The sequence below is a fragment of the Vanessa atalanta genome, chromosome 1 (genome assembly GCF_905147765.1).
Source record: "Vanessa atalanta chromosome 1, ilVanAtal1.2, whole genome shotgun sequence".
Classification (NCBI taxonomy): Eukaryota; Metazoa; Arthropoda; class Insecta; order Lepidoptera; family Nymphalidae; genus Vanessa; species Vanessa atalanta.
In genome coordinates, this window is record NC_061871.1 from 13,253,907 (window position 1) to 13,269,855 (window position 15,949).

Below are 15,949 nucleotides of genomic sequence, written 5' to 3' on the forward strand. Positions count from 1 at the left end.
TAGAAACCAAAAGTTAAGTTTACAGCACTGAGCTTCCCCATCCGCGAAGTAATTACATCCTTCCTGGGGCAAAGTATACGTCGTTTCTGTAACAAATTGTGAAAATATTTTGTCAACTTTGCCTATTGCTAAATTTTATTTTAATATACTTGTTATGGATAATTAATAACGATAGATTTTGAATTTTGTGTTCATCGACAAGAAAACTGTTATTATTTTGAGTATTCAGAATTCTCAATTATATAAACTAAAGGTATTAAATAATTTATTAGGTTTATATAGTTTTTTTTTTCGGTGTCATAATTTTAATTTCATTCTTATGTCGTTTTCCTTTTTACCTAAAGTTTGTGCTTTTTTTATTCTATAGTATATTTAAGCAATTAATCGTGTTTATATACCTCATTGACAAATATACTACAACAGCACATAGCTAGGTTATAACGCTAATTTTATTTGCTCATGTTCGTATATCCGGCCGCGACGGAAGTTCAACACGCCTACTGTGTCGTCCGCTAAGTAATAAGGTAGCCAATACAAATATCATGTATCAAATTAAAAAGATCCTAAGTGCACTATTGATGTTTGTTATTTTCAATTAAAATCTAATCTGTCAAAAGTCTAATGTTCCATAACTAATCAATTATGTATATAGACCTATTTATTTTGTAAATACATCCCAGCTTCACACGAGAACAATAAGGATCTATATTAATGTTTTAGATTAAAGAACAAATATATAATGAATATATGATGAATTTCGATACAGTTGGCATAAATCATTATTTTGCAAGTGTAAAATACATGTACGTACAGGACTTTTTTTAATTTTAATGTTTAATTATTTAATAGGAATTAAAATTATCTTTTAAACCTCTTAACTTTTATATTACACTTACTTTTATTTTCATTATATTATTGTTTCGCTTTAACTGATTTGATATGTACTACTATTAGTTAATTAATTTTTAAGCAAATATTAATCTAAATAAAATATCAAATGAATATTTTTATCAATATTTATATAGACGAATATTAAAAATATGTGTATATGTACATGCCAAGATGACCCAGTAGTTAGAACGTGTGCATCTTAACCATACCCATAGTTGCGGTTTCAAACCCCGGCAAACACAACTGAAATTTCCTGTGTTTAATTTGTGTTTATACTTCACCTCAGGCTCGACGGTGAAGGAAAGCATCGAGAGGAAAACTGCATGTGTGTAAAAACTAACCTAACCTATCCACCGACCCGCAATGGAGCAGCGTGATGGAATAAGCTCCAAAACTTCTCCTTGAAAGGGAGACGAGGCCCAGCAATGGGGTATTAAGTGACCGTTGTTTAAATTTTTACTTTGAACTAGAAATAAATAAAATTGCCTGTGTGAACATTCTTCACCGAAGGCGCTCGCTATAACATTTTTATCTTAAGAAATTTAAAGTAGGATCAAAGTCAACGATCAATAAATCAAAAGCTAAATTAGTTTAAAAATTTGTGTGCGGGAAGCGATGCGTGCCGTAATGTGTTCTTTACATCAAAAACACATTTAAAAGAAGTTAGATTGGCTCACGAGAGTTGGCGGGTGGCCATACGTAGTTGGAGCCTTTTCGGCGCCCCAAAGCCAGCCCCTAATCTTTGAAGAACTGCCGCAGATTGTTTGTAAGCATTTTGGACCATCAAAGTATGATGGATGTAAACTTTCTTAACTTAAATTGTGATTACGGCATCAAAACAAATCTGCTGGGCATTAGATGATATCAAAATTCCTCGAGAGTTTTAGTTAACGGACTGAGAACTTCAAGAAACAAGAAAAATATTAATTAACTATGTAGGATTTTGTTCGGGGATAAATATCATAAGAAAACAACAAGAAAAAAAAACGGCTTCTTTAAAACAAGCTTTATTTATTTTCTACTCTGTAATATCGTCACGTGTAGACACGCGAGTACTTCATATGTTTACATCTCATTCAATGCAGTCGTGAACAATCAATACACTCTGTTATTAAAAACACACCCCATGGCTTGGCTTAATTATATTTACAACAATATTATCTATGCAGCTTTCCTTATAAAGTAGCAATTTGGCAACATGTTAACTTTAACATTTACATATTATACGTATCTTATACAAACTTTAATTGACAGAAGAAATCTGGGCTTCGGGATTTGTATGGAAAAAGTAACATGGATTAATTAACGGACAAAACAAATGTATATTAAACATATTCGTTATATACAAATGAAAAATTAAATAAATATTATTTTCAAACTTTTATGTCGCTAGTCGCTATATAATTCCAGACATTGGCATTTTGTTGGCAAAAGATTTTGTTTTCCATGTTCGCTTCAATTTGGGTAACTTCGCTTAGCATGGAGTTTTCATGTGCTAGTTTCGCTACTCGAGGTATTTAAAATTATAACGAATAGAACAATATTGTTATCACAAACCTGAGACAAGAGCCGATATTTCATTGTATTTAATATAATATGCAATTGCTAATTAAAACAAAAAAAAAAAACAACGACATTGCAAGCCTTGTACGACACGTATTAGACAAGCAAATATTTACTACATTAGTATAAATTATATAATCTACATATTTGCGAGGTTGACATTAATAGTGAAATAAATATTACTAAAAACGAGAGTTTAAATGAGACTAGCAATTTTTATTTCATAAACCAATATTTATTTCATATGTTTATCTAGGCAGACTTAGAAATAAGTCACGATGGATCCAAAGCCCCATAGACATTCGGCACTGTAAGAAATATTAATTATATCCTAAGTTTACGTGTCGCCGATGATGTAAGACGACGTTAACTGGCCACGAACAAAATAAAAGTATGTTCCCGTTTCTATAATTTATATTTCTTAATTTTCTTTGTGTAAAATTATTGAATGAAATAAATATAAGTTATAATTTTTTTTTTACATAATATAATCCAACTAAAAACTTCTTCGTGTACCCCATAGTAGATTGTATCTGTTTATTTGATGTAGCAAACTTTTTAATATTAATAATAAAATGGTTATTTATTCATTTATTTTGTTGGCATTACAAATCACAGCGAACATGACTAAATAAGCGATATATTTTTCCACACTAATTTAAATTAATAAATATTTTATTCAGTCTTAGTCTATTAATAAAAATAATTGTTATGATAATTGTGCACTTTATTTTTATTATTACACGTGCGACGATTCGGAATTAAATATATTCACTCTTTAGCAGACATACTCTTCATAAATATGAAGCAAAAACAGTTCATCAACATAATTAAAATCCATAGTTAGTGTTTAAATAATACAAATCCGAATTATTCTAAAAAATGTAAAATTAATATTTTCTTAAGTCTGCTAAATCGTGGGTTCGCTATTAAGGAACTTTTATACATAATAATAATTATAGATAGTATATAATTAACAACAACATTTATACACAATAAATATATAAATATATATACTTTATATCGACTGTTTAATTTTTACTCTCATCTAAGAGATTTAACGATGCCTCTAATTTATTAAAACTACGTTACCTGTTTTCGAGAAAAATCCAAAATCATATAAATTAATATCTCGAGACTCGAGAGCCTTTTCGAACTCTGTATAGAGTAAAATGTTGTAATACACTAGGCTATTTTTATAATATTACCTAAAATATAAATACTCCTTGATACAGTGTTACAGCTAAGCGGATATGGGACAGTGCGAACTTATAGTGTTTTAACAAATACCTTATGTAGGTATCGCGTTAGATTACAAATATTTTCGACAAGTGCAATATAAATATACAATTGTAAAAGTTAAGTTGCTCTCAAAAATCATTATTATTATTATTACAGCGCGTAATTTACGGTTACATGATTTATGGACAGTGTATCTTTTATCATATATAATAGGTGCTTTTAAATTAATTTAAATAATACCAGGAGGCAAAGATTAAAACTAAAATCAGTGGATGGTTTCTTCTCAAATCTGCCTTATCTGAAAGATAGATTGTTGTTATAATAACATCGTTACGAACCGGTGGAGATAATCCAACAAACTTTAAAATTGTTTTGCATGTGTTAGAGAACTACTTAACATATTCAAAGTACTAGTGTTTTAAGATTTAACATTCAAAACATATTAAAATATAAAACACGATATATTATTATTATTTTTTATGAAAGTAAAATAGACAAAAAACAATATGTAGTATAGAATATTACTAGAATGTTATTTTTAAATTCCCGTTATAATATTTATAATTTGGATTTTTGGTAAATTTAATGAAAGTATTTACCTGTGACTTGTGATGCACCACCCACCCAGTTAAGATGCGTCTTCCCGCCACCCTCGTCAGACTTTTGCTTCCCCTTATCGATCTCGTTCAAGTTCGATTGATACTTCGTTCCTGGGGAGACATGTGATTGAGCATAGCTTTATTTTATTTTCCACTAATTAACCATGTTTTCTTATTAAAACGTTGTGATCGTTAACTTTAAATATTTACAAAGAAATGTAATTCAAATCAAAAGATTATAACTAGAAAAATAAGAAGTCAAATCTATGATTCGTACACTATAAATCTTATACGAAGTTTTAATATTAAAGTACATTTATCAAGTATTTCAATAGATAGAATTTATATTGAAACGGTATGATCATAAGTAGTACAACACTCATTAGGCTAAGGAATGATTCAAAATGGCAAGGGTACGACCGAGCGCTCGGCCGGACGATATTGAAAAGTTGCGCAATATTGTCGAGTGGCTGGCCTAGCCGTAAATTCGTAATGGAAGCAAAAAATAAAACAGAATAGCGGTCGATGTCCTATCCGCGCCGCGTCGCCGCCCGTGCAAAAACAACCCGCCGCAAAACTTACAATCGTTGTCGTCTAAATGGATTTTTCAAGTTCATGTGCATACAAAATTGATTGAATTTAAAAACCACTAACAATTTTGAACTTTATTGGTAGAAATGTCAATTGAAGTCTCATAAATGAAAGTCCAATTCAATTTGCGTGAATAAGACAACATTTTAAAGTTAAGTTCAATAATATTTCACATAACAATTTGTAAATTAATTTTCAGAACTTTTTTATACGTCGAAAAATAAAAATTGCTAGGTTCGTAAAAGGGAAGGCACAAGTTGACACTTGGCTGTAATAGGTTGTCGCGCAAGATGTTGTCGTTGTCCGCCGAGTGGCAACATGTCCGGGAAAATGCCCAACTTCCCAATAACGGCGGAGTAATGACGCGCACCGAACAACTTATGAGTCCCTGGTATTACTAGACCATAACACGATTACACTTACGTAACATCCTGTTTTGATCGTGAGTGGTTAAAATGTTAAACTTTATGTTATATTAAGTGCTCAAAAGTATAAAATTAGAGTAGATATTTTTAATTGACCAATATATATTTAACTACCAATAAAATGTAAAAAATGTTTACAATATAATTGGACTTGCTTTATGCTTATTTAAATATTAAGGCGTATAAAAATAATTATAAGTTTGTGTATACTTTCCGTAAAGGCTTTGCGTATACAACGATTTGTTTGTGCTTTATGAGACTATAACATTCGAAGCCAGTTAACAGCTTCACAACAAGCAAAACGTCGTAATAGTTTATGATCTATAAACATACATAACGACCACTAATAATAACCGAAACAGCAGCAAACAATGAAAATAAACTGAACGATCTCGTGGGATACAACTCGTAAAGGTATTATTATCTCTTAATAAACGAAATCACTGGCATAAAAATCTTGTTTGAATGCATTTTATCGGCAACGATACCCGATAAAAATAAACCCATTCCACTCGTACCAGGGAATTTATTGATGTTCTGATTTACATTCTGGAAATATACGCTTTTTATTACGATTCCATATTTCTTTGCTCTAAATAAGCTCTTTGTTAATTAACAAAGCTTACTTGCTGTTACGTATTATATAATGAATTACCTTTATCTGTAAGTGGTGTATCCCGACGCGGAGGTTTTGATGGTGGAAGTACTGTAATGGCTCTGGGATCTGGAGTCGTTGTCGGTGGTGATGACGCTTAAAGTATTTATTTTATGTTAATATATTTTCTCACATGATACGTTTATCTAATTAAACAAAAAATCAATACAATTATAGGAAAATGATTCTCACTGTATAGTCTTATGGTTCCATCTGATTCTCCTCTCGGATTCTTTGCTACACACTTATAAGTACCATAGTCTTCAGTGACGATGTGCCTGATGAGTAACTTCATATGAGTTTTATAAGCAGGAGCTCCAATTGTGTTCTCCATGTGGTACTTAGCACTCTCGTGGATCATATGACCGTCGTCTCGAGTCCAATAGTTCAAAGATGTAGGATGAGCTTCAGTGAAGCACTCCAACGTTACGTTGTAGTATAGTGGAGCGCCTACAAGTTGGTGTGGGATCCAAAGCATAGGAGGAACTAAACAGAAATAAATATTCATCAGCTAAAATTATAAAATATAATAATACATTTAAAAATATATTAAATGTAATTTCACATACAATCCACGCTAACTTTGACTCTCTTCGAAACCGTCGGCGGTACTCCATTACTGGCGATACACAAATAAGCTCCCATATCCAGTCTTGATATCCGCGCCATTTCCAATACTTCGCCCTCCCATTCGGAAACTAAAAAAATATATTATCGGTACTTATTTTGTTCTCTTGAATTTGTAAATTTAATAAAAACTACTATTACAAATCAATACATCTGACCTGAATGTCCTTTACTGATGGAAATTTTTGAATTGTCATCTCGTTTCCACTTGATGGTAGGCTTAGGAGAGCCATTAGCGCGACACGTCAGAGTGACGTTAGCGCCCTCTCGGACGATAACGTCGCTCGAGCTCAACGAGTCGTCGATTGACGGGGGCACTGTAAACATCAATAAATTATTGTTGGAATGTTTTTATGTATTCTCAATAAGACCTTTGTAATTTGTATTTAAAAACATTTAACTTATTGCTACTCAGATACGAAATCTCTTTATATTTTTAAGTATTTGAATACAGAGAAGTTATTTCCATTTTTCTTACCAACGACGTGTAGATAACCGAATTGCGTTTTCGCAGTGACGGTGTTTATCTGGCACATGTACCGTCCCCGATCTTCTTCCCGTACGTCTGATATATGCAGGAACCAAGTGCGATGCTTGTCGTGAGTCACGCTCACACGCGGATTGCGAGTTATTACGTGGTTGTGCACGGTTAAAATGGCTGACTGCTCGAAATGCATCCATGCTACCTACATAACAAGAAAATTACCGATTAGATGATTTATGTTTTAATTTGTAACAAAGTTGTATTTTTACTTTATTTAATATAAGATGTTATTAAATTTAAAGAAAAACCCGCACAGGATAGAAATTAATTGGGGTTTGATAATGAAAAGTTTCGGCATAGCAATGTATTTTTGAATTAAATATTCAAATATTTTATTGAAACTTTAAATAATTCTATTAATTAAAAATAAGAGTATTAGTTTTCGAAATATCACTTCTTTATTAAAACCCTAATTGTTTTTAGTTAAATAAAATTAGGTCTTATATAAAAACAGTGATTAAAAATATGATTACGATAAATAAAAATAAAAATATAAAATATTTGGCTATATGAGTATTCATAATTTAATCATTGAGTGTATGAAAGATTTTAAATCAAAGAAAATAAGCTTTGTCTCTTTTGTGGGGTACGAAGACGCTGAACATTGCTCAAGCGATATCCAATCGAGTTTAAATTTGACGAGTGACATAACGGAAATTAAAGAATCACTTCTTTTAAGCTATTTTATTTTTCAAAAGGGAAAGTGATCGTTTGTTATAATGATGATTGCCGCTTTTATTTTTTATTAATAAATACTATTTACAACTGACTCTTTGCACAGTGTCTCATTGAATTAACTTATAAGTATAATTAACACGATTAAATATTAGAAACTAATATTTTTATCCATGTCAAATTTACTTAGTTTAAAGTTTAAAAACCACTGAAAAGCAAAAGGCAGGGTTAGAGTTCGTGGCTTTGTAGAACAAATGAAACAACATTAATAGCTGGCAAAATTGAACGTTTACGGGTAGCCATTAGACGCGGTGCGGGCGCCTCTCGCGACATCTGTGTAATTGCATGGAGCTGCCATCCCGTCCCCGCTTCACACCAATTTCCACGGCATTAACCGCTTAAAATGCATTTCACTGAGATTGTTATACTAGAAACAATCCAGCCACTTTTAATTTTGAGCCGGAAGCTATTTCGCGTAATGAACAGAAAGGTTTTTACGGACTTCAAATGTGTGTACTTACGCACATTTATGTTTGTCAAATAACACTGATTCGTTCCATTTAGCAAAGACATGACTGCTAACTTTAATGGATGCAACTTTGATAAAACTTTCATAGAAAACATACAAACTAATAATCACAAACGGGGTAAATAACTTTTTTTTTTAAATCTGGATGAATTACAACGAAAATAGACTAACTTTAGAATAAAAAAATGTATTTTTTTGCATACCACGATTTTTTAGGAATATTTTGAATCGCAATTCAAAGTCCAAGTTTCTTTAATTGCTCATAAAAATTATTTAATCCAGCTTCAAGTTTGAATCATGGATAGTTCTTTTTATCAAGATTTCTGAAGCAATATAGAGAAGTTTGTTAGCTGAAACTCGTGCCGGGTCACATCTTACCTATCTTAAGTGATACGGCTCTCAGCCGCTGTCTAATTTATAATGGACTTGAGGAAACTTCGCCCATTTTATTATGCAATGAGACGGTAACCCCTCTAATGACGGCGGCCCGACTCTTCGCTATAACCTGAAGCTTCCGGGTTATTAAACAAGGCTTAATATATAGAAATGATTTGCATTGAAATTATTTCGAAAATCCAGTAATAAATTAGTAAAGCGTTAGTGTTTATTAAAGTCGTTCGGAAGTTAGGGAACGGGAGGTGGTAGATGCGGCGTCGACGGCGGCGGTTGTAAATCTGATCTGCGTAATTGTGGCCGGCGTCTAATCTAATCACGACGGTGTGTCCGTCTGCACGGCACTGATTGAATTAGGAGATGGAGCTCGTCGCTCGTTCTAGCCCCGACTATATGCACCCTTGTCACATCATTATTTTAAATACCTAAATTATGTAGGTAGCTCAAAAGCAAATGTGATTATATTGATAAAAGTATTGTTATCTATTTTTGTATGGATATATCTATTAAATGTTATTATAGTACTGGTCATATTAAACAGTTTGATTGCTTGAACTTTTACGTAAAACGGTTCCAGGCAAAACTATCAGTTATCATGTAACCGAAATATCCTCGTGAAGAAAATAAGTAAAATATTTTTAAATATTTTAAAAAGTTGCGTGAAAAAGGGTTCAGAGTATGAAAAGTAAAGCATACAAATTTACATAATATACAAACCACCGTAAGGTAAAGGATGATATAAAACTATTCAGTATACAGCCGAATATATTTCTGACTTTAAACTTGTTTTTCTAGTTCTTCTTCTTCGTATTATTTCCAAACTATTTTAAATTTTATACTTCTCGAGATTTGTTCTTAACAAATTGTTTTGATTTTCCAAACTAAAACAGCCCAGACTAAGATGTTTTCACTGAAATTATGATATTCGGGCATTGGACCTTGTTTTTCTCTATAGGGAACCAAGGCCTTAGACCATCAGTGGAATATTTACAAGCTGCTACTATTATGTTCATAGAAACGGCGTAATCATTGTATAAATACGAAAAACTATGATAAACTTCCAACAGTAAGTTTTCGACTGCACGAAGTCTGTTCTATCATGAAAGACACTTAATTTTTACAATGAATTACATCTAAACACGTTTTAATTTTATATTCAAATAACTACGAGTGTTAACAAACAATACACTACATTTTATTATGAAATAGAGGCCTGACATTGATATTAATGTGTTTTTTTAAATAATAAATACCTATAGGTAAGTAATGTTTAGTATTCTCTTGTTGGTTCTATTAGTTGCTATCTACATTCGTAACCAGCGTACTTAACACATTCTTTATATTTTAAATAAAAAATACCTATTCACTTAAATGGTGACTATTTACTACGACTATTTTATGCAAGTATATATCTTTTTCGTTTGCTATATAATTGTGATAACTAAAATATTACGAAACGATTAATTAAGATTTATGCAAAACATCATCATCCTCCTGCCCTTATCCTAATTTTATTTCGTGTCGGCGCAGCGTGTCTTCTTCTATACTTCTCTGTCTGACGTCATCTCACAAGTAACATTCTTTCACACAATTCATCCATCGTTCCTTCGGTCTTAAAATAATATGGGATGCATTATATAAATAAAGTTGACTTAAACCATTATTTAATTAACTTTATAACATGAATGATTAATATAAAAATATAAATTTAGACAAAGGTCATGACGAAGAAATGTTCTATTGCAATTTTGAACATCTGTAAAATTGTAACCCGTAAAGTTTCGTTTAATTATTTAAGCAATTAAGAAAGTGGAATCAAAATTTTACAAGCGGTTGTGAGATAAGCTTTGAGTGTTGAACTTAAGACTTTAGAACAGCGTGGTCGATCGAGTCGGCCTAAGATATTTCGGTAATGGTTTTTTCCGTTATTGGATGATGAAATTCTCTCCGTATTTATATTTTACTCCACCGAAAGGTTCGTGGTCCATTTGGTACGGTAAGAAGAATAAATCCGAACGCTGTGTCGATACGCAGCCAATAAGATGTTATGCATATCGTGTCCGTAGTTACTCTGGTTTACTAACGCATTAATCTGGATTCAGACAGTGCGTTAAAATTTCAAGTTTTCCCTACACCATTTGTTATCCAAAATTCCACAACAGCGCGATTTTTAAAGCAGTTTCTGCCACGCACAACTACTCTGTGGAACTAGCTTTCACCGGCGGTTTTTTTGAACCGATACGACTTTAAGGAACCTTCAAGAAACAATCGCACACATTTCTTAAAAGCCGGCAACGCACCTGCAAGCCACCCGGTGTTCCAGATATCCATGGACGGTGGTAGTCACTTTCTATATCAGGTTAGCTTCCTGCTCGTTTGCAACCTATACCAAAAAAAAACCTGCCATCTATAGATTCATCAAAAATTATATTCATATAAACATATGTATAATGTAACGTTTACGTTACATACATTTTACTTTGATGAAATAATAAAACTTAGTATCGTAACTTATATCCATAAATTCATATTTATTGTAATGTTTGTTCGTCGTGGCTCACGAACACAAACCTATTTGTTCAACATAGTGTAGATAATTAATTGTATGCAAAATAAACATTATTTGTTAAATTAACATTAATTCGCCGTGCTTTAAGTAATTGAATGCTTGTAATGCAATGTAAAATTATTATTAATTGAGACATAATAAAACTATAAAATTGTGACATTATATTTAAATATACGAGTTTATAGTAGGTATACATGTATATAATATGTTTGTCGATAGAGAGAATACAAAGTTTTCAGTACTTTTCAATATACTCTGCATCAATCATCCACTCAAACGTCTTTACACCGTCTGGGTGGGTAAAATCAATGCACCAGATTTAGTACCATCAAACCGCTTTGGATGTTATATTTAGATTAAATGGTAGAAGGTGACCTTACGATCACGATAATGATAACCTATTAACCGCCTTTGATCATGGCGACTATTCTAAGGGGATTGAACTGCACTCTATTTTCTCAACGGCCTCACCTGCGTTCTGACAAAACACTGTGCGTTATAAACTTCGGGCTGCTTCTAACAACATTTTGACAGAAAAATCCAACTTTGTATCGGTCCAAACAAGGTTTAAACACTAGACTTTGAGAATTGCAGCCTTAATGTACGCACTAGAAAAAAGTATAAAATTTAAATTTCGATTTTAAATTGTTTTTTTTTTATTAAATAAATTGATCTGAGTACGATCAAAATAATTAAGAGCTCGCATTTAATGGGCAGGATATTTAATAAAGATGGAAACTGCAAATATGATATTTGAAATGGCGGCTGCGGCTAACTAATTTCATTTGCCTGCGGATCCTAAACGAGTTAGAGACATGCTCGGAGACACTTTGCGAGGTTGCCTGTCAGTTGAATAAAACACAGTTTGTTACGCGCAAATTAAAATTTCCATTAGATTTTTTTTATGCAAAACGTAATGTCTATAAACATCCCACACTTGGGCTGAACGGATAAACTTCTTTGGAGGAATTTGAAAAAAATAAAATAAAATTATATACATATAATTACTACAAGTTAATTCAAAATTAAAATAAAAAATATTATTAAATAGTTAATATCTATGCTGGGCTAAGGGCTCTTCTCCTGTTGATAAAAGGGTATGGAGTCTCTTCCACCGTGCTAATGCAAAAGATAAAATAAAATGGGTACATAGATGCATTTTTTTTTTATAAAATATTTAGTTGGCAGCACAGACCATACAAATAGACACTGTAAGGCATATAATACTGGCCATCACTCTTCAAACCGGAACACAACAATACTGTATAATAATAGTATTATTGTTTAACGGTAAAATATTTGATGAGCGGGTGTCAGGCGGACTTAGAACCCCATTACCAAGTAAACACATTTTTACCAGTGCCAGGTATCCAGCAAAAACATTCAGGTTGGTCCTCATGACAATTTCTTTCCCTAGTATAGGGTGAAATATAAACGTAAATTAAACGCATTACATGAAAGTTCAGTATCTTGAACCCGCATTATCAATTAAGATTCACGAGTACTACTAACCAGTGAGCCATCTCATAAAATTTTATGTACTATATTTATTTTTAATAAGTTTGAGTCAAATATAAAATTTGTTTCTATATTATCATACATTTCTAAATGTACATAATTATAAATCTGTACATCTGTCGAATATATAGCCTCGTATGAAATTATTAAGGTTCTTAAGCGGCGTAGACAATTATAACTTCTGCCTTAAGTTACTTTGAACGAACACGTCAGCGCTTAGTTCTCATTTTCTCAAGAAGCATATTAAGCAAAGTATTCTCATTCAAGGGGGATCACCTGTCTCAAAGTTTTAGTGTAAAACTTAAGGAGGCCTATTAATTCGTTATCTTTTACCTTGAATTTAGACCCCTCATTCTTTTTATCTTAATTGTAGAAGCATTAAATAGGTAAAGTTGAAGTTGTGAGGTTTTGTGGAAGACTCGCGTCCCTCAAGACATGCCTTGAAGGCGTCGTTTGATTTATAATGGACTCGTTGCAAACTTTAGCCATTCTGCCGCGCCGCACCGAACCTCCGTAACGACGGACCCCATCGCCGGAGGAGATGATTCGTAGACGTGTTTAATAATATTACGACAGATTTAATTATGAAACGTTTAAGGAGTTTGCTCTTACGCTGTTATCTTTACTTTGTTCGTTTCAAGGATTTTTTTTAATGGGTAATAGACTTCCTACTTAAACTTTTATTATACGGTCCTGACATTTCAATCTTGTTCCTGTGATACCACAGTCATCACGAACCACAAAGAATATAGAGTTTCGTTAATTAAGCGTATATATTTTTTTATTATTATCATAGCAAATGAATGTAATCGCACTCAGTATAAAAAGAGTTATGCCTTTTAACGCTCTCAGTCGGACTTACCCCAAGGTAAATAGTATTTAAATTAAACCAATAAGTAACACTCATTGATACTACTGTCAAAGAACTTAAGATTGTATGTCTATCAATAGAAAATAATATACTTATTTAAAATAAAATATAACTTATATGGTTTAATTATTAAGTTAGATCCCTAACTTGTATATATCCAACACTACGAATATCCATCTTTGATTCAATTCAATTTTATCCAAAAGACATATGTCTTATAAAAAGAAAAGTGAGTGTGGCGAAACGATGGTCCACTAAGTAATGCAATCGCGCACAGAGAAATAAGTGAACATCTTGCGCAAGACGGCTTAGCTTACTTCTACTAAAAGCCCACTTAGAGACTCTTCGACTACGGATTTGTGTCGAGGGTCCTCTAACTTTGCACCGATCTTCAGCCAATAAGCTATTTTTGGAATCGATGTAAGTACCGAGTAGTTTATCTGATAAAATCTTTCAATCTCTAATGGCCGTCAATGGTCTCGTGGTCGACAATATTTAATACAATCTTATGTAAACCTTTTTCAGAGAAGCTTCTAATACGTATACACCGGAGTCTCGTAAAAAATAAATAAAAGGTGGCTTATTTTATTTACAAATTATAATGTATACCATACAACATAAAGAAATAATATAATGATCTTAACAACTCAAAATACAATGTAAGAATATTTCACAGGAAAATATTTATTTATTTTAAGTCTACCCTAAAAATTACAATTTTAAAACAAAATCTGAGTATCATATCAGGAGTTTCACAACAGCAGGAAAGTGAATAATTAATTTAAGGGTAAAGTTATTTCGACGATATTTTAGAGGTTTAAATTCTTCTATGATTATAATATTAAATACTGAACGCTCGAATTGATAAAAGAAAAAAAAAACAAATTGAATAATAAAGTTTTAAAAAAAGAACGTTTCGCTCCAATTGTGCCAACGTCACGGTATTTTTAACAAAAAACATCCTGATATTAAAGAATGTTTAGTAAATTCAGAAATACTATTGTATAAATTTTTAAATGCAGTGCGGACTGAATCGAATTAAACTGTAGTCCCTTAGCTGTAGCAAGCAGCTGTGAGGTAGAACCCATATTAAAGCACGAGAAATATGTCAGAATTTGAACAGGCGGCGCTCGTATGTGGTACGAGTGTAACATAGCTGCGACTCGCTGCGGCATGTTATTGCAAACCCACATACGTGCTAGTGCCGACTATCTGACATTTCATGCCGATGAACAGGCTACGTGCACATACTTCGTAGCATTCTCTTAAAATGGGAAACGTTGCTTGTTATTTTCATATGAATAAGTTATCTAATATTGAATGCTATTGCAACCGAGATTCGCGTTTAGTTAGCTCGGTACAATCTTGATTATGAAATCATATATTGTCTTCATTTACTTAATAAAGTATTTCATTTTATATAATTTCCAATTTACATACGATATTCAGTGTAGATTTACAAATGTATTGTGAAAATATTACAAAATACTTTATTTATTTATTTTTACAAAAAAAAGGTAAGACAGATAAAAGGTAAAGGGGAATACGAGTATTTTGTCGTTTCATCGTAATATTTCGCGTGACTCAATAATTCTAAAAAGACGGACGAAGAAGCAAATCTTTTTAACCGATGCGGAAAACTAATGGCACAGGCGAGGCTTTCGGGGAAAATCCGCTTCTTGTTGTCAATACAAGGCAACTGTGATGGCTCCCTCCGTTAAGCCTTTATTTCAAAAGTAAGAGCACACTATCTTGGCTTTCATTGCGCACATCGCAGATAACTTTAGACATCGTGTAAGTAAATGCAGCGAAAAGAAAATACAACTTGTAGATTAAGAGAAAAATGTTGAGTTTTATAGCAGTCGTTACTCAATTTTATATTTTAAAATAAGATTCATCAATTATTATCGTGTAAGAACAAGAAAATACTTATGATTCTAAACATTACAATTTAAATTCAATTTAAATATTTTCTAAATTTATTATTTCTACCGACATTAAAAATAACAGTCATTTTAAATATAAGCGCAAAGTTCTATCATTAACGACGAAATATGGCAAAGAAGGTGATACGTTATAAATATATTAAATTATATTATATCAATTAAAGTATGAATATTTGAAGTATACTTTAATTAGGATAAACATACATCTTATTTAAGGAACATAATCCAATTTTTATGCAACATTTTACATTATTTTGCTTTGTAAGTAAAATTACAGAAAAATGGTATTGAGATTAATCAAACGATTCAAA

At 32.0% G+C, this 15,949-nt stretch overlaps 1 protein-coding gene across 1 annotated transcript in view; it reads right to left on the reverse strand.

The window, feature by feature from the left end:
- Window positions 1–3,484: 3,484 nt before the first annotated feature.
- Window positions 3,485–15,949, reverse strand: part of LOC125064978 (lachesin-like) — an 80,792-nt gene continuing 68,327 nt past the window's right edge. The window contains exons 3-9 of the mRNA XM_047672347.1: window positions 7,072–7,279; window positions 6,752–6,910; window positions 6,536–6,664; window positions 6,159–6,452; window positions 5,967–6,062; window positions 4,296–4,406; window positions 3,485–3,994 (exon numbers count right to left, since the gene is read on the reverse strand). Coding sequence (XP_047528303.1) covers window positions 3,921–3,994; window positions 4,296–4,406; window positions 5,967–6,062; window positions 6,159–6,452; window positions 6,536–6,664; window positions 6,752–6,910; window positions 7,072–7,279 — 1,071 coding nt within the window. The 3' untranslated portion in view covers window positions 3,485–3,920. The remainder of the gene's footprint in view (window positions 3,995–4,295; window positions 4,407–5,966; window positions 6,063–6,158; window positions 6,453–6,535; window positions 6,665–6,751; window positions 6,911–7,071; window positions 7,280–15,949) is intronic.